Consider the following 24,853-nt stretch of genomic DNA (forward strand, 5'->3'; position numbering starts at 1 on the left):
TGTTGAAACATCTTGATAAATTAAAAGTTGCAAAATACATTAGATGCAAAGTAGTACAGATCGCGAAGACGTCGATTAGCGTTGTATGTCATCAATGTCATGGTAATCAGGGATTTGTAGCCAAAAGTCTTATGCGTTTTTGAATATGTCGTCGATGGAATAAATCAGAAACTATATCAAGTGTAAATATTTTTCATTTAAAGACTACGATATATAATAATTTACAATATACAAGTTTCTATAATTTAAGTCAAAATTACTTGTGGGGTGGCCATGTCCATTGATGCTGTGGCTCCTCTTCGATTAGCGGTTCCCATGTTTTCCATTCCAGCATATTACGTACCAACTGCAATTCGTTGTTGGCTTGAATGATAAGTTCTTCGACTTGACCCCCGTCGATCTGTTTTTCAATTTCTTCTACGCTTGAATTCTGAAATGAATACAATGCCGTAGAAGTTTACAGACTCTGGATATTGTTTCATTTGTAATTGATAACGATGACTAAAAAGAAGCTTACATTTTTAACGATACTCTCCCTTTGTTTTATTATTTCTTCGGTATAACGTCTGTATGCATAATCACTTGGCAGTCTGTCTAGTGCTCTACGAATTTTACCGTAGAGCATCGTCAAAGTATGATGTGGAGTTTGACTAACTGCAAGACCCGTGAGGCCTGTGGTCTGTAACAATACGTACAAGTTTAGTAAGTAGTCTTACACAAATTTCCTCCATATTCCACCAAGCGTTATTCACATAAAATAAAGGAAATAAACATTTCAACTCTTGATAAGCTTATATCGACGTAGCCTTCTAAAACTGGTTGCTTCAGATTAATATTCATAGTACAAACGAAGATACTTTTTACATGTGTTCAAAGTACCTAGAAAATATTCTCGAATCTAGAATAAACTTGGTATTTACCGCTTTAAGAGCTCCAGCCATTTTTCGAGGTCTCTCCTTGATTAGAACCGAGAGACACAGTAGACGAAAGCCAAAATTCCACAAAATTTACAGACCACGGTTTCAAGAAGACAGTAGAAGAGTGTGGATGGTCCATATTTCGTAAATAACAGGAGCCACTACCATCTAGCGGTTTTTTGTCGAAGCTGGTCCATAGACGAGCATGGCCACGTGTACGGTTGCATAGTCGAGAGAACTAGAAAATACTGACGGAAGGAACAAGAACGGGAAATGGAACGGCACGGCGAGCAACCAGTTAGGGCGAACAAGGGCGAACGGATCAGCCGGCCGAGTGGACACGTAGCCGGCGTTTGACGTGTCCTAACCCTTGGAAGGTGTTCGGACTTTCGTGTCCGGTGTCTGTCTGACATCCGTGTTGGCTCACGAGCCGAAATCCAGACGATACGGCGTTGAACGTCCGCGTGGATACGCCTTCGGCGAATCGTACGCCTCGAGGAGGAGTTTTTATCCTTCTCGGGTTAACGCCATCGGAACGACCAGTCCCAGCAAAAGATGCTACCAAGTAAAACTGCTGGGCCGTATACGAAAAAACTTCTGTTTCCCGATAAAAAGCCAACATCCAAGCAAATGAAGTCCTCCACGCTAACGAACGCCGCTGGTCTCAGCTCGCTTATTACATTTACAGTTTTGTTGCTTGCCTGGATATCTGGATTTGCATCCCGACTGTTTGCAGTCATACGATTTGAAAGCATCATACATGAATTTGATCCTTGGTATGTATCTATGTAATGTCGACCAACCTTGAAAATATTTAATTATTGTATCTATTAATTGAATCACATGATACATAGGTTCAATTACCGAGCAACCGCGTACATGGTACAGCATGGATTCTACAACTTCTTGAACTGGTTCGATGAGAGAGCATGGTATCCCCTTGGTCGTATCGTGGGTGGAACCGTTTATCCAGGACTTATGATAACGTCAGGGTCGATACACTATATTCTCCATTCATTAAATATTCCGGTTCACATTAGGGACATTTGCGTATTTTTAGCACCCATTTTTAGTGGTCTTACAGCAATTTCAACTTATCTCTTAACTAAAGAATTATGGAGTGCCGGAGCAGGACTATTCGCGGCTTGTTTCATAGCGATTGTGCCAGGGTATATATCAAGATCTGTGGCAGGCAGTTATGATAATGAGGGGATTGCAATTTTTGCTTTACAATTCACCTATTACCTTTGGGTAAAATCCGTCAAGACAGGTTCCATATTTTGGGCATCGATGACTGCATTATCGTACTTTTACATGGTTTCTGCATGGGGAGGTTATGTCTTTATTATCAACTTAATTCCATTTCACGTCTTTGCTCTTTTAGTAACAAATCGCTACAGTAATAGATTATTTACAAGTTACACTACATTTTATATCTTGGGCCTCTTACTGAGTATGCAAATACCATTTGTCGGTTTCCAACCCATACGAACATCGGAACATATGGCTGCTGGTGGTGTTTTCGTACTGCTGATCTTTGTAGCTACTCTAAGGTATGTTATAGTATATCATGGCTATATCTCTTAGTATTAACTCATTGATCATAATAAATAATAATTATTTCTTTCAGGTATCTCAGGACAATATTTACAAAATCAGAAATGAAGTACTTTGGAGTTATAGTTGCAATTATTACTTCATTTCTTTTGATGATATTAATTGGATTAACATATTCGGGTGTGGTTGCTCCATGGAGCGGACGATTTTATTCACTTTGGGATACTGGATATGCAAAAATTCATATTCCTATAATAGCTTCTGTTTCTGAACATCAACCAACAACATGGTTCAGTTTTTTCTTTGATTTACATATCTTGGTCACAACATTTCCTGTTGGACTATGGTATTGCATTAAGCGCATTAACGATGAACGTGTTTTTGGTAAGAAGCATTATTGATCTGGCCGTTAATTAATGTAATCAATTTCAACTTAGATAATTACTTTTCAGTGATTTTATATGCCATAAGTGCCGTATATTTCGCTGGTGTAATGGTACGTCTTATGTTGACTTTGACACCAGTAGTTTGCATCTTAGCTGGTGTAGCCTTCAGTGGGCTCTTAGAAGTATTTCTCAAAGATGAAGATAAAGATCGTAATGACCGTGAGAGTGGAGAAGCAAGTGAAGATGAAAGCGAAGACGAAAGAGAAAGAAGCCCAGGGCGAGCTTTGTACGATAAGGCAGGAAAACTTCGAAGAATGAAACATGAAAGACCTAGGGGAGGTGGTGATGGATTGGGTTCAAATTTACGTAACGGAGTAATCGTTGGCTTGCTAGTTTTGTTGATGATGTTTACAGTTCATTGTACATGGGTCACCAGTAGTGCATATTCCAGCCCATCAATTGTACTTGCATCCTATACGAACGATGGCGGCAGATCGATACTCGATGATTTTCGAGAAGCATACTACTGGCTGGCTCAAAATACAGCTAATGATGCCAGAATTATGAGTTGGTGGGACTATGGTTATCAAATCGCTGGAATGGCCAACAGGTAATTGGTAGAGTTAAATCATATGTAGTCCAGATATTCTTTGGTTAGGTTATTGTGAGAATGTTCATAATATTATATATTATCGATTTTAATCTTAACAGGACCACCCTCGTGGACAACAATACTTGGAATAACTCTCACATAGCATTGGTAGGCAAAGCTATGAGCTCGAATGAAAGTGCAGCTTATGAGATAATGACATCTCTGGATGTAGATTACGTGTTAATTATTTTTGGTGGAATGATTGGTTATTCCGGGGATGATGTCAATAAGTTTTTGTGGATGGTACGTATCGCGGAGGGTGAACATCCTCAAGATATCAGAGAAAGTGATTATTTTACGGAAAAAGGAGAGTTTCGTGTAGACTCGAAAGGTTCACCAACGCTCTTGAATTCTCTAATGTATAAATTGAGCTACTACAGATTCGGCGAAGTCCGTGTAGATTATAGGACTCCTTCCGGATACGATCGAACACGAAGTGCTGAAATAGGAAATAAGAACTTTCAATTGACTTACTTGGAAGAAGCTTATACCACAGAGCACTGGCTAGTTAGGATCTACAGGTTAGTTCTTTCTTGCTTCTCTTGCTTTCCTCCTTTTTTTTTAATTAACATGCCTTCAATCGGATGACTTTCATAGGGTCAAAAAACCGGAGGAATTCAATAGACCAAGGATACCACTTTCTCGGCGTACCATTCCCCGAAATACGAATTATATTAGCAAAAAGGTTAGTATTCCATTGCATAGATCCACAAATCAAGGGACGTTCATACAAACTTTTTTCGTATCGGTTCTTTACGGTGAATCGATAGATCTGGAAACGTAGTTGAAGTTGTGGGGGTTGGGACATTGATGTTTCAGATTGGCAAGAATAAAAAAGGTTTCATCAAGGGTCGTCCGACCGTACTCAAAGGACAAAAACTTCATCAGAGAATACCTACGTAACGAAAATATTTTCAAATTCCCGACGAGTTTCAAGTATAACTTTTATAATAAAGGAACTACCGTCCTTTGGCTCAGCTATGAACTGGACTTAAGAAATAATTGTGTTATCGCCATACGCATTACATCCATTCGAGGAATTAGAACATGACGTGGCGTAGTGTCGTATATTGAATATTTTTAAAAGAAATAATTGCGTCTGGATAATGTGGAGGTTGGAACATACCTTTGATAGTCGATTCTGTCAAAATCTATAATATAAGATTTAGTATATACGTAATTTGTCATCTTTTTCAATAGGCGAACGCATCGTCATATTCTAAACTCTCCCAAATTTGTCTATTTTTTCAAAGTGATGCCGACAAATAGTCAAGCTTTATGCAATGTTAATACGAAACAAAGGTGTATATATACCATTTGAATTTAATATCAAAATAACTGAGAGTCGTGTCGGCAAGGATTTACTTGTCTTATTGTTTTCATTTCTTTCATTGCGCCAATGGTTCCAAACTGGAAATGTTCCGATCGATGTTACCAAGAACATTGTAATAATACTAAATACTGTGTAAGGACATTCTAAGATCCTTACACAGTCAATAATTAATGCAGGTATTGCTTTACCAATACCCAAGATATCTCTTATGTTGCTCCATTATTTGTACACCAATGCAGAAATAGAACGACAAAGCCATAAGTAATAATCCATTATTTATGGCTCTGCCGACACATAATGGGTCGAGCCAGAAGAAGGACTCATGTGCGTGTCTTGTGTACACAATTTGTTGTATAGTGTCTTGTTGAAAGATAAACATTTGCGGTCACGTATTGGTGTTTTAAACATTTCTCTTCACCCTGCTATCGGCTGGTTTATATCTTCAATGAAAAATGAACGAATATGATAAAAAAGGGCCTCTAAATTATGTATCATTCTCACTAACAAAATCTAAACAAGTAAGTGAGCATATCAATTATACTTGGAGTTTCTTATTGCTTCTTTGAAAGAAATCAAAAGTTAGTAGATATTTTCCTAGTAATGAACAAACATGAATGAATTGGAAAAAGTGAGATCCATAAATTCCAGGGTTTTGAATTCAGCAACCAATTTCCCACTCATTGAATTGATTTCACCATTAGGAACGAATTTCCAAAATTTCTTCGTAATATTCCGTATAACGCGGAATTCTTTCGTTTATGCTTCCAAGGAAAAATCCCGCGGTACGATAAAGGCGGGAGAATCTTCGGAGCACCGGTCGATTTAAAACGTACGTATGTATGTATCTATGTATATACCTGCGTGACAAGTGGCACATCGATGACAGCGAAGTCAAGCGAAGCACGATACGAGCTTTGTCGAAACCCACGGCCAACCATTTTCAGGGGAAGAAACAGTCGATTGGCGCTCCGAACAACTTAAATAATTAGATGCGGTGCGATAATTAATCCACGACGAGCAGTCGTACTCGAGGGAAAGAGATAATCGTTTGGGGCCGCTTCGTTTCTCGATTATGGTACAGTATCCGCAAGCGACGAAGTGAGGTTAGATCTCGCGTGCTTCGACACAGGAGTTAGCATTCTCTTTCGTTAGTAAATATAAACCCCCTGGTCTATTTTCAGGGGCCGAGGAGTAGAGGGTAGTTGGGGTGAAAAAGCACGATGCCAAAAAGCTAACAAGTATTGGCTTTCTTTTCGCCATTCCTGCGGAATCGAAGGAGTTCTCAACTCTCAAAATGTACATACGCGTGACGAGTGGTCGCCATTTTGCAGGCACCGCATCTGACATGTCTTTCTGATGTTATTATCGATGTGGACTGAAATTTGTGCGCGAGTTTGTAGCCTTCCTGGTTATCTCGGAAATTCCCTCGAGGAGTTTTGAATGTGTAGCGCATTTGCGATCGAAGGATCTCTCGATCGTCGTCATCGGTTAACCGAGCAACCTCCGGCACTCAAGTTCGTCCGACCGTTCCAACCTTGACCGATCGTCGAGTTCCGAAGAAGATTCTGTCCGGGTTTATTCGAGAGTGTCTCGCATTCTAAAAGAATCCCGGAAAAAGAAGTCAATGCACAGGATGAAGTTCAAGTGCGGCCAAGTCGGGTGAGGACGGCGACAGGGTCGATGTCCAAGCGTGGACAACATAACCAAACTTTACCAGTGACCTGTCTTACCAGTCGGTAGTCCGTTTGTTTATGTAAACATTGAGGAACATTGGGACGTTTCGACAATGGCTATACCTTACCAAAGACGCGTGAAAACCTCGCATGTCGAGTCTATGGATGAACTACCCAATGCGAGGAAGCAATAACGTCGAATACGCTCTCGAGATGTTCGACGTAAGCTGCGACGCTAGGCAAGGATCGTTTTTACCCTACTCTAGCCATAGACTTAGTTTACGCCTATTGCTCGGACCACGTAGCATTAAGTTAATCTCACTATTTATAAACAAAAGGTTTAATCGGAGGTATAACGTATACGTATATACCTTGAGTATCTAGTCACGACGTCGAATGCCCTGATGACAAGGAGTGCACGTAATAAGTTTGAGCCTGGAAGGAGTTGTAAAGTTAAGGATAGAGTTGTCGGTATCGATCAGGTTTCGATAATTTGGTAGATCACAAATTAAACGATTTCTTTTCAAGCGAGACAAGGTGTCTAAACGATTAGTCCATATATATACATTCAAGTTTTTTTTACATCTAGATACATGAGTTACCGTCAACATGGAATCATTATTTACTAGTCGTAGATTGCTGCACCGACTCCTGATTCGTGTGCGTAGACGATATGTTGGAAATTAATTTCTCATGTTTTCCAAATAAATAACAATAAGTTAAATGGGTCTCGGCATACGGCGTGGACTAAATCTTACCTAGATAGGAGGAAGGTTGACTTGAAGAATTTGAGAATGCAGGTGGAACAAGGGAGGACCGAGGCAGCGCAAGGTGAAGGTCCCTGTGCTCGAGAAACCAAACATGGACAATAAGTTGAAGTTTTCCGATCGCTTGAAGGCTCTGTTGAAAACCGAAGCTCGGCAAGACGTCGACCCGTATATTTTCTGCGAGCCGGAGCCATTCGCCGCGGCGGCCGGGAGGAACTTTAAAACGGTTCCTCCGAAAAGCGCTAGGACGACGCAAAACAACAGAGCCGTCAAGGATAAAGGTAAATGCATCAAGAGGAGGATCAAGGTGGAGGCGGTGACGGAGGCGGCGGATAGAGGAGGAGGGGCGGATGGAGATTCCGAGTTGGAGGTGGCAGAGGGCAGCGGGGCCAGGTCAGAGTCGAGATACTCGAATCTGCTGCGACGCAAGCGGCGGCATCTCGAGGTCCTGCGGAAGCTGAAGTCGAGCCGGCCCAGCCGGGACCACACTCTGCTCTACTACCCGCGCGCAGGGGACGAGATATCCGATAGCGAGTCGAGCGGTGACGAGACGACCGTCTACCAAAGGCACTGGTTCCCGGGGGAGCCGGCTGCGGCGCCGAGTCGCGCAGCCCGTCTCTCTCGGTTGCGCTCGCAGCTTCGCCGACGGCTGGGCCAACTGCACCAGAGTAGGCCTCTCTCGGAGGGCCCGCTGCGCGAGCGGGCGCGCTGCCTCTTGGAGGCTGCTGCGGGGGACCCGCTCTCGACCGCGCGGGCCCTCGCCGAGGGACCAGGGTCGGGGATCAGCCAGAACCCTGCGGCCGAGCCCTCGGACGACCCCTTGCTGGCTGGAGGGCCCTGCGGGGCCCGAGGCTGTCGGCAGACTTCTCTGCCCTGCACGCGCCACTGCTCTAGGCACATCATGCTCAACGGCGACCAGCTGCTCTTTGAGCACTGCACTGCCAAGTTCAGCGACAACACTCAGTGCTGCGTGCCCGTCTTCGACGTTGCCCACGAGCTCCCCCTGTGCCCGGAGCACGCCAGAAAGCGGGACAACTACCATCGGAAGGCTCAGGAGTCGAAACCAAAGAAGGCTCGCAAGAAGCCGGCCTCCCCGACTGCGCCGAGGCCCAAGCCGAAATCCAGGCCGAAGAAGCGCAAGCGACCGCCTTCCGGCAAACCGGAAACGAAGGGCGGTGGCTCCATCCAGGGCGGGGAGAGCCGCTACGTCGACCGCGTCGACTCCGTCGAACATCACGCGAAGACGTTGAACAACTTGAACGCTACCCAAGGGAGCTCCGGCTGCCAGAACCTGAATCTGGGCCTGGGCTTGGGTTCCCTTGGCCTGGGCAACCTAGGCGGTGGACTCAAGGTCGAGTTGGGGGATCACGAGGTCTTCGCTTCCTTGGACTCTGCGGAGCACGACTTCGGGAACGTGCTAAACAACTTGCCGGCCGATGCTTTCAACGACCTGTTTATCGGTAATTTCGCGTCGCTTTCGCATGCTTGTGCGAAGAGTCCTTGAATAACCACTTGCGTATCCTTACAGAGAGTAGAAACGGAGAGTACGAGCCGTCGAGGGAGGAGGAGGAGGAACTCGAGCGGGCTCTGGAAGCTGTCGACAAGGACGTCCGAAATCTGGAGCGGATGGGTCAAACCCACGGGCTTCTGGAACCGGCTCTGCTTGCCCAGCTCATGTCGGATATCGCCTCGTAGCCTCTACCTCTTCGCTAAAACGTACTCCGACGTTTACACGGCTCGAGCGTGTTTCTTATAACGTAGAGACGAGAATGTCCTTTGTGTCCGTGCTGGTAAACGTAACGTTCTGTAACTAACTGTCGCATCATTGTTGGGAATCGGACGCGCGAGGAATGGACGATCAAGAGCCCAGTGAGTGCATCGGGCCGCGATAGGAGTCGCGCCAATTGTGGACGACGATTAATCGGTTCGCCGCGCGAAATCTTATTTGCGCTTCGAGCTTGAAGACACCGATCGCGGATTCGCAACCGTTTCTACGTCGAAGAAGGAGGCCTGCTATCGATGTGCCGTCGATGCGTAACGCGTGGGACTCTCCGTGCGGTAAAGTCGCGTTGTTGGTAGGATTTGCGCTCTTTAGACGAATTTAAAAGTCGCTTCAACCGGTCGGTAGACGTTACCGAGTACGTCGTTTTCGGGGCCGAGCTCCAGGGGAATCGAGGAATCCAGAGCCAGAAGGATCTAAGAGTCTTGTACAGACAATTTGTAAACTATTTCAGCAGTATACATTGTTTCCTCCGATCCTGGATGCCTTATAGCATATTTTGTACATATCGCGTTGTTCTAATGGTAGACGTAAGTCGTCCGATTCGATAATCGGCGTCCGATCGTTTATAATGGAGTTTCAGTTGCACGTATTGGGAACTCGAGGAAATCCTTTGCATACGCGGTAGAGACTTCCGAGGACACTTAGGTCTTTCTGTTTCGAACGGTTCGATCGAAAGCCCGGATTGATCGCGACCATTTCGCTGCGCGGAGTCGCGCCGGGAAACGGTTGCGATGAGGCTTTGGTCAAATGTTCCGTTTATGGAGTCTCGTAATTTGAGGAGCGTTGCGGGATTTATCGAGGCTAATTTCGGCGGTATATGCTGGCGGACTCGAGTGCCTTCTCTGCGGATACAGTGCTGCGAGCGTATCGAAGGAGGGCATTTTCGTTCGTCTGTGTACACTGATGGACATGAATGTATTCCTCGTTGGTATGGTGGTGCCTATGTAGGAAGGGAAGGTATTCATGTTCCCCGGTGTACATCCCGCGGGCGCAAACTCGTTAGTTAGGCTGCCATCGATGTCACGATGTTAACGATCGACCTTTTCACCCGATCCGCATTGTACAATACCCATCTAGAAAATGATTAAGTAACGATAGTCAACGATCCGATAGAACAGTGCGACAAGTGACGAAGGGGTTTCAATGTCAGTGTGCGGTGTATTATTCGTAAGCGTGCAGAACCCTTCATTGGTGGAGATAAATCCGATCAGGGTCTCGTCGCGCGATTCCAGCCGGAAAACGAGCCTACCAAATTTTGTTGCCTCTTTTTCTTATTTATTTATTTAAACGCTAATCGACTAATGCCCCAGTCTAAACTCAACGGGAACGGCCGTCGGGCTCTGGCTCGATGTCGTGGACGAGGTCGTCCACGGATGCCGAATGAGTCGAGTCGCGTCGAGTTTCTTTTCTTTATACGAACTGCAATTAAAGGAGTTGCTATTGTGAAGGGAAGAAAGTACTCTTGTTAGTGTTTAATTAAGAGCGGTCGGTTTCCTAGGTCGATGTTTCGGAAATGTGACCGAGTCGGGGTGAAACATTCCGCTCGATGGGTCGCGAACGGATGGACCGCCAACGATATGAAGATTTAATCTAGCACTCCGGTCCGGTGCACTTCGAGGAGCGATCGCATTGGCCAACCGTCGACCGACAAATTTAACTTTTAAGCGAAGCCAATGCGGGCGAACGAGTGAATTCTACACGTAATAAGGAGTCGCCCTGTCGGAGGTTCGGTTATGAGATTGACATTGTATTTGCACTATCCTCGTCTCAAGTAGTTGTTACATTTAATGGTAATTAGCGGTTACAATTAATGGTTACTCACAGTGGTGTCGACAATGCCGAATTCGAAGATGCGTAGAATGATCGTCCGTCGCTTCTACCGTATCTATCCGTGTATGTCCTTGTAACATATTACCGTTATTACTACCTTAGATTAGCCGGTATCAATTACAATAAGCATATTTTTTACATTGCCTCGTAGCTCTCGGGTGTGTCTGTCCCCGTTTCCCACGTAAGGAACGTCCAGCCAATCAGAAGGAAGTCGCTTCGTTAGACCGGTCGACCCTTCTCTCGAGGGAGGTCCCGAGGGAGCTGAGATCCCATCTCTCGTTCCGTCGACGCTCTAGTTCCCGAGCGATCCACTTCCTGCGGGATGCCTCGCGCGCCGCATCGTGTCCTCTGCAGTTAGAATCTGCAGCTTCCCCCGGGAATTCCGAGCTCACCTCCGAGTCCTCCCCGAAGCCTGGCATCCTTGAAATCTCGCGCTCTCCTTGCTAAAAGGCGAAAGTTCTATCGGTGCCTGGTTAACCTTTTGTTATACCCGGGGAGACGCGTACCCTGGTCGCGCTCCCGCGCGGTCTGTCCGATCGGGAACTCCGTTTCTCCCCGATGCTCCCCTTTCCTTCATCCTGATCCTGCAGGATCTCTTCCCCCCCTTCGCTCGGCACGAGCATGGCGTCGTAGTCGGACCTCGGCTGGCCCAGGATGCCGATCTTAATGCCGAGTTCAGGAAGAGCCTCTTCCTCGGCCAGCAGCGCATCCCGCAGATATAGAATCCGCGGGTCTCGCGTCTCCACATCGGTTAAGCCTATGATCGAGGGTTTAACACCTGAGTTCATAGCGACCTCTCCCTTTCTTCTCGAAGAAAACGGCGAGATGGGATAACGCCGTTACCTAGAGAAAGAAGACGAAAGTCGCAGTCGGAGTGGACCACCTTGTGAATCAAGGGGGATATCCTCAGGAGCTTCCGCCTTGGAGGCATCTCCGGTCCGTGCAGTATCCTCACTTCGTTTTCGGAAATCGCCTCGTTTACCAGCCCTCCGGTTCTTCTGTTCGCCATGTTGTAAGCATCGGTCCGGAACAAACGGTGCAGCTCCACCTCTACGACAAAGTCGTGGAAGGTTCGAGGTTTGCGAAGGACCGTGTGCTACGGGCGGAGATGAAGGAACGAACCGATAGGGTTGTAGTACTTGCGCTGCAGGGCCACCCATACCACGCGGTGCGCCACACCCAGTAGGACCTCGAAGATCCTAAGGTCCTTCTCACCCTGGGACTGAACGCGCGTGTGGGGATTCCTACGGCCCGCTGCCGCGTGGTGGTACGGTGCGGTTTCTCCGCAGCCCAGCAGCAACTCGGCGTATTCCCTGCCGAGGGCGACTGCCAGAGCGCGGAGCTCCCCAGCACGGGCCGCGCGACTTCCGCCGGCCCTTGGGTTGGGGGCTTTGCGCGCTGCGGCTGCTCGCTCCCGTGCCAGCTCCTCCCATGTATCTACGTAGTACTGGAAGTACACCAGGAGGGCCCGCAGGAAGCGGTCCGTTATCGGCAGGTGAAACAGGTTGATGAACTGCACGCTAACGGGCGTCACCAGTAGGTACATGACCAGGTCCTTTACGTCTTGCAGGATGACGACGTTAGACTCGGAGGGCGAGACTCGCCTGGAGTAGAGTTTCCTGAATCTGATCTGAATTTTCGGGTTAAGGGGATGGCAAGGTGGCGTCCGAGGGGTCAATCGTTCATGAAACTTGTATCCGAATTGGGTGGGCCGAATCGGTTCAAATTTTTCAAGAGGAATGTGGAGGCTATAAGGGAGGTTCTAACACCCATAACATTTCATTTTTTATAAAGAATTTTAAAAACTTCTGTAAACAAATTTATACAAAAAAAAAAATGAAATTCCATGGGCGTCCGGAACTTTCTTATAGTCTCCATATTCACGTTGCAAAGCTTGAAACGATTCGGTACACTACATTCGGAGAAGTTTCATAAACGAGACCCCTTTGACGTTACTTTCATGTCACCTTAACGAACGAGGGTTAATTTCAGCAGGTCAACGGCGGGTGTTTACCTTTTCGCCGGGACTTAAGGTCTCATGGAAGTTGAGGATCAGGTGCGCGTGGGGACAGTATATCTCGGAGACGCGCGTCCTGTGCCCTCGCTTTCTCCGGCCCTCGATCCGTGATTCTTCCGGTTTCGGGATCCTGATGGAAAGCAAGAGCAGATGTAGTAATGCTCGCGGATACAACTTTTGACTAAGTTTTACCCCAATAGCAGCAGCCCTTCATAGATATCATCCCAAGCGAAGCGTTTCTCCCCGTCGTTCGGGCTGGTCATCTTCTCGGTTGATCATTAGTGAAATGATATGGAACCATGGAATTTACTTAGTTTAGAAATAGTAGCCCCCCCTTAGCGAAGTCGAGACGTTTCTCGGCATCGCGCGTAGCAACGGACGTTGCGGTTCCTTTTCGATTTATCGATTGTTTCCTGCAGGAGTCGGTGGGGGATATTCTTTTTGGTGGATGGGAATACTTCGATCGTCGGCATCCGAGGTGTTGGATAGCTGGAAATTCTCACACCAAGGCGTTTTTTTACGGTACTCATCGCTTGTTCCACGCGTTCCAATTGAATTTCACGCACTGAAAGCAGGATCGAATAAAGTAATAATTGACTCGTTAAATGACTAAAGTTTATTTGAAATACGATGCATAAGAGAAATTATGTTCCGGCTTCCTCTGATGTTTTCAGGCAAGTCGTAAGAGAATCCAGAATGGGTTTATCTTCTGGGAAAATTGGTTCATTGACGAATTTGAAAGGATCGAGCCGATTGGGCCATACTGTATCAGGATTTGCAGTCCAGTGGTGTATCTTGCATCTTACTTTAGCTTGTTCTGTATTATTTATCGTGACCGTAACAACAAATTCTTTGTCGTCGATCGATAAGTCGGGTCCTGATATCTGTTTCTCGGGTAGGGTTATAGCATCTTCGGGGACGACGAAAGAAGTTTTGCGAAAGGCAGACTTTACGTGCCATTTTTCTAATGTCCAAGGATTATCCAACGACATGTGTACCCTCAAACACAATTTTGATAATATATTCAATGAGTGCTCAACATAAGGGGAACTGAACTTAGGTTTTTCTATGATGGTGTCTTGTTTGTATTTTTCCAAATTTTCAGGAGTGGCATATACGGCTAATCCTGGTAGTAGTAATTCATTATATGCTATATTCGGTTTCATGGTAATTAGCTCTCCTTTCTGGCCCACACCTTTCACATACTGTTTAAGAATAATATCGATTGGTTTGCTTTTACGTAAATCTGTGTTTTCTATAAGTTCATAGACGAAGTGTCGTGCTCTAAGACGTTCAGGTATTTTGTCCTTCTTGTGTAGTCCTGGTGGCCACTTCCGTTTCAAGATGTATGTATTCTGTGAGAAAAGAATAGTATGAAGTGTAAAAGGAACAAGGTTAAAAATTATATACTCTTACTCTTGTCTGTTGAACAAATGACTCTGTCGTGGCAGACAACAGCATCCTAAGAGATTTTAGTGGAAAATGAAACATTTTTGTTCAATTCTTTACTAACTTTGATTAATTAAATATTACATTAATTAAATATTATCAAATTAATTCGACGGTCTCCAAGAACGTTTAACAATGTTCATTTCTCATGTTTCGCAGGTTTCGTAGCTATCATCAGCAATCATCAACGCGCTACTGTTGTCTATAACAGTCTATAACAGAGATGAGTTAGGAGACAGAGATGAGTTGGGAGATTGCTCACGGGCAGGATCGTGCGATCGCATACTGTGCTGCCCTCTGGTTTCGTACGATAGCTTTCACCATTTTTCGCCCCCAAGGGCGGCGCAACGAATTTCTGATAGGCGCGATGGCGGTACCATCTATCTGTCGTCGTTGGCGGCTCAAGTACTCGTGATGGTAATACCATGCGGCAGTTGACGGTGGTGGCTTACCTCCGCTTACCGACACTGCTCGCTTTTGATGGCAAGGGAAGAACACTCGTGACGCTCCATTTGACTTTATCTACTTATCTACTACTATTAAGTACATTGTTGCCTCGAAGTCGACGTGATGCGGAGCTTTGGGGTATGCGTCTGTGTCGCGTACGGAACTCTCATGCAGCGAATCTGTGTGGGTGCGATCGCTCCTAGAAATCTTCGCGCGTCCCAACCAGCCAAGCGCCAAGCTACGGGTCGAGACGTTGAGAATGTGTGCGTTCGGCGCTACACTCGACGAGTATGCGTGAGAGTCGAATACTGCGAAAAATCCTCCCGAGGCTTACCTAACCGCGGATCCGAGTCATTTCGCGTATGATTTTTACATTTCCCTACTAGGGTTATCGAGCGTTTTTCGAGCATTGTTCGAGTGTTTTCGAGCGTTATCGAGCGTTTTTAGTGTTTCAGAGCGTTTTCACGCATTTTCAGAGCGTTTTCGAGTGTTTTCGAGCGTTCTCAAGCGATTTTAGAGCGTTTTCGAGCGTTATCGAGCGTTTTCGAGTGTTTTTAGTGTGTTTTCACGCGTTTTTAGAGCATTATTGAGCGTTCTTCGACCGTTATCGAGCGTTTTTCAAGCAACCGGATGGGGGTCTAGGTTGATGTTTTAGTGCTCCTAGACGGGCCTCATTGAGCGGCAACCTCCTCGTGGTGGGCCTGGAGAATCGATGGTTCGACTTGCACGGAAATACAAGACAAGCATCGATTCGCGAATGGCTGCACGGGTAACCAATTTTCATATGTATTAATCAACTATGCATTAGACATTTTTGACGATCATCCAGTTTTTCAATTCATTTTGATCTCAAGATCTCTCCGAGATCTCAGTCATGTGTTAATATTCTTTTAACCCTTTGCCCTACAACCACATGTGAGACTCGTGGTCAGGTATTCGGGCCTAACAAATTTTGGCCAAATTTCACCTTCCTTTAATTTAAATAAGGTAAGCGAAGGGTAAAGTCAAAGAGGACGCCGCGAGTGTTCTTCCCTTGTCATCAAAAGCGAGCAGGGTCGGTAAGCGTAGGTAAGCCACCACCGTCAACAGCTGCATGGTATTACCATCGCGAGTACGTAAGCCGCCAACGGCGACAGGTAGATGGCACCGCCGTCGCCAGTACGCGAGTCCCTACCAGAAATTCGTTGCGCCGCCCTTGGGAGCAAAAAACGGTGAAAGCTGACGTATAAAATCAGAGGGCAGCACAGGATGCGATCGCGCGACCCTGCCCGTGAGCAATCTCGCAACTCATCTCTGTTTCAATATTACTAGACCGGAAGTGCTAGTGATCTCGTTCTTTCATATAGGGAATACGTAACTCGGCGAATAAACTCACGTGAGATGGAAGTGCGAGAAGTAAGCGCGCTCGTCAAAAATATGTACATAATAACAGCTGGTAATAAACGCCTAGACCCATTTAGGTCGGCTCATTTTTAGTTCTATAAGCGCTCATCAGATGGCTGCTGAAAAATATCTGGGTTTTACTAGAGAGTTGTCAGTCACGCATGAAACATTATAATCTTTGGTTTGAGTTCATCCTTGAATTTGTATTCAATCGTCACTGATCGTCACCGTGCCGGTTTTTCACCGAATTAATATATTAATTCTTAAGATGAGTTGATTTAATCAGTAAAACTCGAGATATTTAAAGACATGGAGGAATTTCTGAATATCGATTGGTAAGTTATAAAAATGATCGGTCTCATACTTCGCATAGTAGCAGTCAATCATATACTGGAAATGCACTTAAAATTTGTTTCATCTAAATTGTACAGATTCTAGAGGCAGTAAATGATCTCTAATTATTTGAAATTAATAAATATTTAAAACATTTCACAGGACTCCTGCATTGGATGACATTGTTGATAATGTATTCATTAATGAAGACAGATTAAAACGGGAAGGTACAATGTACAAAATCATGTTAGGTGAATTTAAAGATCCATTTGCCATGGGTGACAGCGATAGTGATGTCACGGAAGAAACTTTAGAAGAGATGGAAGTCAATTTTAAGAAAGACATTACAGAAGGAGAAACACCTAATGTGTCGAATAACAAAAAGCGCTCAATAGGAAAGATGTTAAATGATGCTACCATGCCTCAAGAGTCTAAAAAAGACTATGTACCTGGAGTTGTAAAATGTGACTTTAAATTTCCAAGATACTCCACTTTAAATGTCGATGAACATGCTTTATGTCTTAGAGTTATACTTCGGTTTTCTGGTTCTGAGAAACCAGAAGTGACTCAAACAACGAGGCAGGAATTAAACACTTATATGGTGAGTAAGTATTACCAAAATGTCAAATTCAGTGATATAATGCATTATATAAATATGTAATTTAATCACTTTAACACTTCAATTGCTTGTTTATTTGGCATTTTAGAATATTCAATAAGATACCTTTTCTTCTCAGAAATTAACGCCTGCAATATCAAAAGAGCAAGATGAGTTTTTAGAGTTTGCTAAGAGAAATTGGGACAGTTCTCAACTAAAAATTTTATGTGAGAACTACATTAACCTTCGCTGGAAAAGGAATATTGAACATCTTAAAGAATTACCTAGGTATTATTCTGAGACAGGCAGCATTGCTTTCATTTCCGACAAACATATTGAAATTAATTTTCATAGTACCTGTCTAGAAAAGGTATGAAAAATTACTGTAAGTGGGAAATATTTTCAAGGTTTTACTGTCAATAGCTAAAAACAAGTGTTTTTCATTTTAAGGGGAATTCTCCACGTCTTAAGTTACCAGAGCCAAATAAACCTTATTTTTTGTTAAGTAAGCAAGTAATGATGCAAGCATATGGTTCTAATATAAAAAAAACCAGAATGAACATGCCCTCTAATGTACTTGTAAGTCAGGATCATAATTGTGAAAATTTAGCAGAAACTCATCAAGTAGACTTAGTTATATCAATGAGTGGTTTAAAATGTCTAGCAAATAATGTTGATCAAAAATCCTCCACTTCTTGGATTTTACCAGTACTTATAAGAGAGCAATGCGGTAAGAAGATAGTGTACATCGATAAGCCGCTCCCACCGAATTCAAAGATGATACCACAAAAGAATGCTTGCATTTATAAACATCTTGTCAAAGCACAGTTTTGTCAGATTGATAATCTGACTTCAACAAAGTAAGTAAATGCTTGTAAATACTTTTTATTCGGTCATATTTATATTGTATTCGATATGAATGTTTCAAAATGTTATAGAACTACTTAATGACGATCATTTACAGTTCACCTGATAAGTGCATTGAGGATGAAAATATATTTGGTGATATACATTCAAGTGATTTGCTGAAATTGGAGAAGGAAGAGATAGAATTCCAAAATATAATGTGTACGAAAAAAACAGACAGTGATTTTAAAAGTGAACAACAAGATTACAACGTCACAGCATTCTCGAATTTATCGGTACACCCGAATTCACATAATGTGAACAAGAATGTAAATAAGATTACTGAAAATACAATTAAAGCTGAATCAAATGATGAAATGGAATCAAATAATATGGTTCAAAAACCTTTCAAAAAAAGTTACAGCTTAAATGCTGGAACAATTAATTTTGATACATTAAATGTGAAGCACAATCTGTGTTATAAATTGTTCACTTTAGGATTTACTCAAGACAAAAATGAATTAATGAAAACCTGTGGGAAAGATTATAAAATATTAATTCGCTCATCTGTAGATGGAATCGAGGTACGTAAAATATGTAAAACGATTTCAGTAAAACTATTATGTGAAAATCAATTGATAATTGTAAATTGTTACTATAAACACTGCAATTTAATGAATAATTTTAATGTTCGTTTATAGAGATTGCCAGATGGAAATGAGCAGCCTGTGATAATAGCTCCAAAATTGGAACATCAAGTTGCACTTGGGGCAGAAGCCATAACACTGGAAGAAGCTATTAAACAGTGGGCATCTCTTATTTTTCAACCAGAAGCTTCCTTAATCAGAGGTTGTTACATATATTATATATTTAAAAGTAGATGAGCCGCATGGTCTAACGTTCAATATTGTCGATTCGATTACATTTAATACCCTATGCAATATTTTTCTGTATGCTGCAGTACGCCTTGCTGCAGCCACGTCGGAAGTATTGCACATTGAACGACGTTCCGCAGTATCAGTAAATAATGAGATCAAGAGATTGTATAATATACAAGTTGAAAGCGTACTCGCATTACTATATAATATAATAGATGAGTTACAAAGTCTGACTACTGGCCGATATCTTATAAGACATACAATACAAAATGGATCTTTCGCCATAATTTATAAAGAGACCGATAATTTGGGGTAATTCATTTATTACTAGTAAGATTAAGATCCGTTACAAGTAAATATGTATGCTTCATAAATACCAATCCTATGGGATAGTGAATTAAAATGCATTACTGTATTTTCTGCAAAATTGATAACATTTTGTCTTCAGGAAAAATGGACTTGATTTAAATGCAGTGTACGCAGATAAGACTTTTTATACAATACCTATTACACCTTGGCCTGCTTTGGATAAGGCTGTTGTAACTCCTGCCCACAAGTTTTTCAATAGAATGCCTGCCATGTTTCATCCATCAAAGACTCTGTCCAAACTCGATCAAGCAAAACGGCTAAGACTTGGTATAGGTAAAAATATTGTTGGGTACAAGTAGTATCATTTCAACTGTCATTTTGTATTTTCAGCATCTATTTATTTCCATGACATTTCAGAATTTAAAGTTAATTAAATGTATAATTTAATCTTCTCATTTTCTTTACAGGGGCTAGAAAATAACGGCTACAGGTGGAATGTTCATTCCTTTCCCTCTGGTATGTTGAATTAATATACGTGTACAATTGTTGATAACAAAATTCGTTATAATTTTGTAAGAAATATCTGTAAGAGCAATAAATATAGATGTAAGTAAACATACATATTTACAATGTAAACTACTATTTCGTATATAAACAATATCTACAGACACGAAGAAAGAGCTATGCTAATAGATGACGTCTCGGTGCCAAAACTACTTTCCTTCGTTTTTCTCTCTTGGATGAAAGTAGTAGTGTTTAGAGACTGGTTAAATGAAGGAAAAAAAATAGGTATTATGTAGGAACACGTCCGATAAGATCTTAAGCTAGAGTCAACTTAAATGGTGAATGAACCTCAGCATGTAAAGTAGGTCAGGCATAACGCCGATTTACCACGTCTTTAGGAAAACGGGGTTATTGTCCCAAATAATTCATTCCCTACTTGATGTCTATAAATAACATTGCAACATATTTTGCAAACTACCTCCTACAGTTCCACGTGTTTATTTCTTAGCAGTTTTTCAATACAATGCGTTATGATATCTAGGGTTCAGTTCATCAAATAACGCCTCGTATAATATTTCTAACATTAAATCTAATCTAATTAACATTTAATTTCCTCCAATTCCGGCAAAGAATATCCGTATTAAATTGTTCTGCATTCCATGAACTACTTCCAGTTCCTTAAAAAACACATGTGCATTAAATTGCCTTGAATCGTTAATCCGGAACACAGAAGTTCGGAACTGTTAATTTGAATAAATTCCACATAATACATGAGGTCGACAGTGATTAGATTTCGCATTTTTTCCTTTAATCATCGGTAGAAAAAGTAGAGAAAGAAAAAAAATCAGGTATTCCTTGAACCTGAACTGTTAAATTCCATTCTACTCCGGTCTTACCGGATTTCCCGCTCGGCTGGCAGAGACGCTTTATCAAAGCCTGGTCTGCCGAGGAGCGATCAGCTGACTCTCATTCTCCCCTCAAAACTGCACGGATTCTCGGATTAGTCCGCATTTGGCATGAATGAACTCGAACGCAACAGGTAGGCTGACGCGGGTCCGAGCCACAAGGGCGCGGGCCCGCGCACACCTTCGTCTACCTTGTTGAAATGCACGTTCGAAGCGCACACCTTCATAGAAATAAAAGCAGAGATGACTAAGGAACCGAGGCTCGGTGGAGGTGGATTGGAGGAGAAAGGAAATTTGGGTCCAGGGTGGGGTGCCACAGGTGCGCCTGGCGCTGAGGCCGCGGCGGCCATATAGCGCAATGCCGTTGCGTCGCGGCGTGTCTCACCGTGACAGAAAACGCGCCGCAGCCCGCAAAGGGACCCGGTATTCGCTAAAATCGACTCGTTAGATCCTACGAAAGATTTCGCTCGGCCTGGATCAATCGTCCGCCCGGTCTATGCGCATCCGCGTGTCCTTTTTCTCGCGGTCGCGTCGTCTTCGGCGCGGCCCTCTCGACGACGCGCGCTCGGCGACGCGACCGCGTCACGGTGACAGTCCCGCGCTCGTTCTTAAACCCAGTCGACTTTTTTTAGGACTTCGAGTGCGGTAAGACCGAAGCCGGACCCAGAAGTCGGACCACAGGGCCAAGGAAACGCGTTTTAAGCCTCACCGGTTGGCAAGAGCCTCGCGCCTTGGAGAGATTTCTTGCTGATCCGAGCTCCGGTATTCGGCACGAGTAACGCGGGTGACATCGTTATTTTTACCACGGGAATGTACCGCTTGGAGGAAATCCCTGAATGCGACGTAAGGCACGCTGCTGCCCCGGGGAAAATGGTCTAGTTGATGCGAGTAAGTTATTGAGGGCGATTTTAATGACGGAAGGACAAGGTAATTTAAGGCGGGTTGCTGCCCAGTGGAGGGCAGATTGCACGTGGCCGTGATCTTGCGAATGATCTTCAAATACGAGTCTCCAGCTGATGGGTGATTCATTAGAAATTAGTAAATCGATCGTGGCCACGGTTCATCTTAACGCCATGTAACGGTAATTGTTATAGCGTCGATGACGTGATTAACGGTACATTGATATTCTCAAATAGTTAACTGATTTTATGATCTTCTGCCCGGCAACTGGACGTGTTATCGGTCTACGGTATTAAATAGGCTTATGTTGTACATATAATTTGGGTTTAGTTGCGTTTACAATGGTAGCTGTAAATTTATTATATGACATTTTTTTTTTTCATTTGGTACTCGTAGAGTTAATGTCTATTTGAATTGTTCTATGCTCGAGGTAAAGCTTATGATACGAGGCGAAAATTGTGGATCATCTAGGAATTTTCCCCATGTTTTAGGGAAGTTATTTGGGGATGGAGTGATTTATATTTACGTACGCAGGAAGGAGCCCAGAGCCGATTACGGATTTTATCCCATGGGAAATATCGTTGCTTCGGGTGCTCGCTGAGTCGACAAAAATCGAGCCGGTATTTTCAAGGAATTGGAGTCGGAGTGGTTTATTTTCTGCGTGAGTAATCGTGCTGCAGTGCTTGGGAAGATTTTTTAAACTCGTGAATTCCGCGACTCGTACGCGTGTATGTGGGCTGTACAATGAAATGGAAATTACGGGGAGCATAAAGCGACGAAGGAACCGTTCTATTTTCTCTTCTATTTCTTTTTCTGAATGCTCGCCGTGGCACGGCAGCTTCGAGAAAAGGAAAAAGAAATGAGGGTTTCGGATGTCGCTGAGATGCCGGCGCTGCTTTTATAGAAAGGAACAAGCACTTAGAATAGTCCCAATCTGTACGCGCGCGTAAGAAAATACGGAAAAATTGTATCCGAACTTCATAGTTTTCGTTCGCTTCGAATTTATTTACGAGTCAGTGGTTAAATAAAAAGTTATGAATGATTTCAATGTGGTATTTCGCAAAGGAAGGAAATTTATAGGAAATTAAATGCGTGCAGTGAATGAATGAGAAACAACTGTTAATTGTACAGGGCTCTCAGTACGTATATACTTGATTGAAGGAATATTAACGGTGAGCTTAGAGGTGATACATGGTTTTCTTTGATCTTTAGATTCAAGATGAAATTAATTTTTTCAATATGCGCCTTGGTACTGTCTTGCTTTGCCCAAGTGCCGAATAACTGCAATAATCCGAATTGGCATAGTCTGGAGACAAATGAAACGGCGAGATTGAATTGTGGACCTGCTTTCCAAGATCGTTGCCTTTGCTACACGACTTGTTACGATGGACACCATCAGCACGTGGTGAACTGTACGAATTCTGGATTTTACAACACCAAACCGTTGTCCCATTTGCCTAATAACACGCAAGTATGTTATTCCAATGGTACATTTAAATATAAATATGAGTTCTAAGATGATAAGCAGATTTTGTCAATGTCGCTCCTGGCTACATGCTAATCATTTTGTTGGTTTTAAGGTCCTCATATTCACCGGCAATTCTCTTGATGTGCTGCCTTGGAACGTTTTTGGCACTTTGGATTCGCTTCCAGAATTGCGGGTCATAGACATGTCCAGCAATAAAATCCGCGAGATTCACGGAAAGTCGTACCACCACGTGCAACGCGTAGAACGATTGATCCTCAACTATAATAGACTTACAATGGATCCCGAAAGAAGCCACCCTAGGATATTTTCAAATTTTGTATCTCTCCTGGAACTTCACTTGACACACGCTTTTGACACTGGATCACCGCAGGATCTAGCTGCTACTCTCCACGATATCTTTGTAAATAGGTAAGGAGTCGGTAAAACCGCTTAATATATTATATATTTTTATTTTACCCCTGCAGAGTATCAGAAAATATTGAACATTTATTTTTAGTACCTTCCAGTGGCTCTACTCTCTAACAAAATCTCGTTTAAATCACTGAGTTAGAAACCAGTATGAATTTCAACATGTATTTTGGTTTAATACATTTCACCCTATGTTGCTATATTTTCAGCAATCTTACTCAGCTGATTAAGCTGCACTTAGAGCAAAATAACATATCGGAGTTTCGGGATTCGAATGTATTCTGCGATCTTCCTAATCTCTTGGACCTCCACCTCGGAGACAATGCTCTAACTAAGTTGCATTTCAATCTGTCCTGCCTTCACAAGCTGAGATTTTTGGACCTCCAACGAAATAAATTCTCGACAGTCATTGAGCGAGATTTGCACACTCTGGACACTTTTGCAAAACACAATCAATCTGTGACGGTGGATTTTTCTGGCAATCCGTTCGAGTGTACTTGTAAGCTGAATCCCTTCTTGGAGTGGATGAAACGAACTAAAATATTCGTTCGCAATAAGGATTTGCTACGATGCTATCAAAGTAAGTATGCCGACCTTACATTTAAACTGATCAACGTGAAGATATTGCTCAATATTATTTGCACTTCAATAGACGGAAGTGTTCAGGAGTTTCACACTATCAAAGGCTGCATAACCAAGCTGAAAGCATCGAGCTATCGAGGAACAAAAGCTGCAGTTTATCTGTTAATTACGATCCTAGTCGCTCTTATTTGCGCCCTGATATATCTTCAAAGAACTGCCGTTCGGAAAAGACTTGACCCCGTGATCGATTCCGTTAGCAGAAGGGTTCGATATACTTCCATAACGACGAGTGATACGCGCGAGATAGACGTTTAATTGCTTTTCAGTCATTCTTAATTTATGAAAACCGGAGGTGTTTAGATAGGTAGGAAACGAGATTTTTCTACCGCTTAATTATTATGCTATTTTTACTTTTATGAAGACATTTTTCAGTTGCCAGTAGGAATGAGTCCTAGCGTGGAATGACGAGTCGGAGAAACATGTTATTTTTATAGCAAAAAATGTGTAATTTTGTAATAACTCGAATCGAATTGATCAGACACCTTTAATACGGTTAGACTGTGCTAAATAGTTTGATAACGGGTTTGTATGATCTAGATTTGTAACATATTTGCAAATTGGACATAATTATTTAATTATGAATATATGACTAGAAGAACGTGTAATACGTAGGGGATATTTTTTAATAATTTTAGACTTATCCAAATTAATAACTTTTCATATAAACATAACATTGCAGCAACATTATGCATCGTATTGTACCGTAAATGTGCAATTAATTTTCTTTAAAATAAATCTACTACTATCGTAAGCATAGTTATATTTCAATTGTGTACAGTTCGAGAAATATAAACAGTCTCGTACGCAACAAAATTTGGGATCTGTGAATGAAATACTATCTCAGAGT

General features: G+C 43.0%; 7 protein-coding genes across 11 annotated transcripts; 4 read left to right on the forward strand and 3 right to left on the reverse strand.

Moving 5' to 3' along the window:
* Positions 1 to 176: 176 nt before the first annotated feature.
* On the reverse strand, positions 177 to 1,050 carry LOC105697238 (NADH dehydrogenase [ubiquinone] 1 alpha subcomplex subunit 5). Its single transcript, XM_012420372.1, has 3 exons — positions 921 to 1,050; positions 518 to 679; positions 177 to 430 (listed from the first exon to the last, which is right to left on the reverse strand). Exons 1-3 carry the CDS (start codon positions 939 to 941, stop codon positions 257 to 259), a joined length of 357 nt encoding a protein of 118 aa, XP_012275795.1. The 5' UTR covers positions 942 to 1,050; the 3' UTR covers positions 177 to 256.
* A 144-nt stretch (positions 1,051 to 1,194) lies between these two features.
* Positions 1,195 to 5,237, forward strand: LOC105697337 (dolichyl-diphosphooligosaccharide--protein glycosyltransferase subunit STT3B). Of its 2 annotated transcripts, none has more exons than XM_012420579.1 (7): positions 1,195 to 1,693; positions 1,772 to 2,470; positions 2,548 to 2,858; positions 2,927 to 3,470; positions 3,572 to 4,033; positions 4,110 to 4,197; positions 4,303 to 5,237. In XM_012420579.1, the coding sequence occupies exons 1-7, from the start codon at positions 1,473 to 1,475 to the stop codon at positions 4,321 to 4,323; spliced, it is 2,346 nt and encodes a 781-aa protein (XP_012276002.1). In that variant the 5' UTR covers positions 1,195 to 1,472; the 3' UTR covers positions 4,324 to 5,237. The 2 variants fall into 2 exon arrangements, with proteins under 2 accessions (XP_012276002.1, XP_012276001.1); XM_012420578.1 differs by having other exon boundaries at positions 4,332 to 5,237.
* Positions 5,238 to 5,735: 498 nt separating this feature from the next.
* LOC105697324 (INO80 complex subunit D) lies at positions 5,736 to 11,036 on the forward strand. Of its 2 annotated transcripts, none has more exons than XM_012420548.1 (4): positions 5,736 to 5,948; positions 6,027 to 6,757; positions 7,319 to 8,745; positions 8,814 to 11,036. In XM_012420548.1, exons 2-4 carry the CDS (start codon positions 6,669 to 6,671, stop codon positions 8,978 to 8,980), a joined length of 1,683 nt encoding a protein of 560 aa, XP_012275971.1. In that variant the 5' UTR covers positions 5,736 to 5,948; positions 6,027 to 6,668; the 3' UTR covers positions 8,981 to 11,036. The 2 variants fall into 2 exon arrangements, with proteins under 2 accessions (XP_012275971.1, XP_012275970.1); XM_012420547.1 differs by having other exon boundaries at positions 5,736 to 5,920.
* A 41-nt stretch (positions 11,037 to 11,077) lies between these two features.
* Positions 11,078 to 13,449, reverse strand: LOC105697325. The gene is made up of 6 exons (XM_012420549.1): positions 13,108 to 13,449; positions 12,913 to 13,045; positions 12,021 to 12,528; positions 11,742 to 11,948; positions 11,405 to 11,655; positions 11,078 to 11,341 (listed from the first exon to the last, which is right to left on the reverse strand). Exons 1-6 carry the CDS (start codon positions 13,176 to 13,178, stop codon positions 11,099 to 11,101), a joined length of 1,413 nt encoding a protein of 470 aa, XP_012275972.1. The 5' UTR covers positions 13,179 to 13,449; the 3' UTR covers positions 11,078 to 11,098.
* A 67-nt stretch (positions 13,450 to 13,516) lies between these two features.
* LOC105697236 (39S ribosomal protein L9, mitochondrial) lies at positions 13,517 to 14,559 on the reverse strand. The gene is made up of 2 exons (XM_012420370.1): positions 14,332 to 14,559; positions 13,517 to 14,270 (listed from the first exon to the last, which is right to left on the reverse strand). The coding sequence occupies exons 1-2, from the start codon at positions 14,404 to 14,406 to the stop codon at positions 13,560 to 13,562; spliced, it is 786 nt and encodes a 261-aa protein (XP_012275793.1). The 5' UTR covers positions 14,407 to 14,559; the 3' UTR covers positions 13,517 to 13,559.
* Positions 14,560 to 16,394: 1,835 nt separating this feature from the next.
* On the forward strand, positions 16,395 to 19,797 carry LOC105697317. Its single transcript, XM_012420534.1, has 9 exons — positions 16,395 to 16,529; positions 16,690 to 17,128; positions 17,265 to 17,495; positions 17,576 to 17,985; positions 18,090 to 18,555; positions 18,673 to 18,820; positions 18,933 to 19,161; positions 19,298 to 19,491; positions 19,626 to 19,797. The coding sequence occupies exons 1-9, from the start codon at positions 16,504 to 16,506 to the stop codon at positions 19,637 to 19,639; spliced, it is 2,157 nt and encodes a 718-aa protein (XP_012275957.1). The 5' UTR covers positions 16,395 to 16,503; the 3' UTR covers positions 19,640 to 19,797.
* A 1,132-nt stretch (positions 19,798 to 20,929) lies between these two features.
* On the forward strand, positions 20,930 to 24,819 carry LOC105697316 (trophoblast glycoprotein). 3 transcript variants are annotated; one of them, XM_012420530.2, is made up of 7 exons: positions 20,930 to 20,990; positions 21,200 to 21,455; positions 22,002 to 22,128; positions 22,680 to 22,938; positions 23,048 to 23,364; positions 23,574 to 23,944; positions 24,017 to 24,819. In XM_012420530.2, exons 2-7 carry the CDS (start codon positions 21,404 to 21,406, stop codon positions 24,259 to 24,261), a joined length of 1,371 nt encoding a protein of 456 aa, XP_012275953.1. In that variant the 5' UTR covers positions 20,930 to 20,990; positions 21,200 to 21,403; the 3' UTR covers positions 24,262 to 24,819. The 3 variants fall into 3 exon arrangements, with proteins under 3 accessions (XP_012275953.1, XP_012275954.1, XP_012275955.1); XM_012420531.2 differs by having other exon boundaries at positions 20,936 to 21,455; positions 21,959 to 22,128; XM_012420532.2 differs by lacking the exons at positions 20,930 to 20,990; positions 21,200 to 21,455 and adding an exon at positions 21,490 to 21,648 and having other exon boundaries at positions 21,959 to 22,128.
* The last annotated feature ends 34 nt before the right edge of the window (positions 24,820 to 24,853 follow it).

This window comes from Orussus abietinus, unplaced genomic scaffold (genome assembly GCF_000612105.2).
Source record: "Orussus abietinus isolate OABI.00-Male unplaced genomic scaffold, Oabi_2.0 scaffold26, whole genome shotgun sequence".
NCBI classification, from domain to species: Eukaryota; Metazoa; Arthropoda; class Insecta; order Hymenoptera; family Orussidae; genus Orussus; species Orussus abietinus.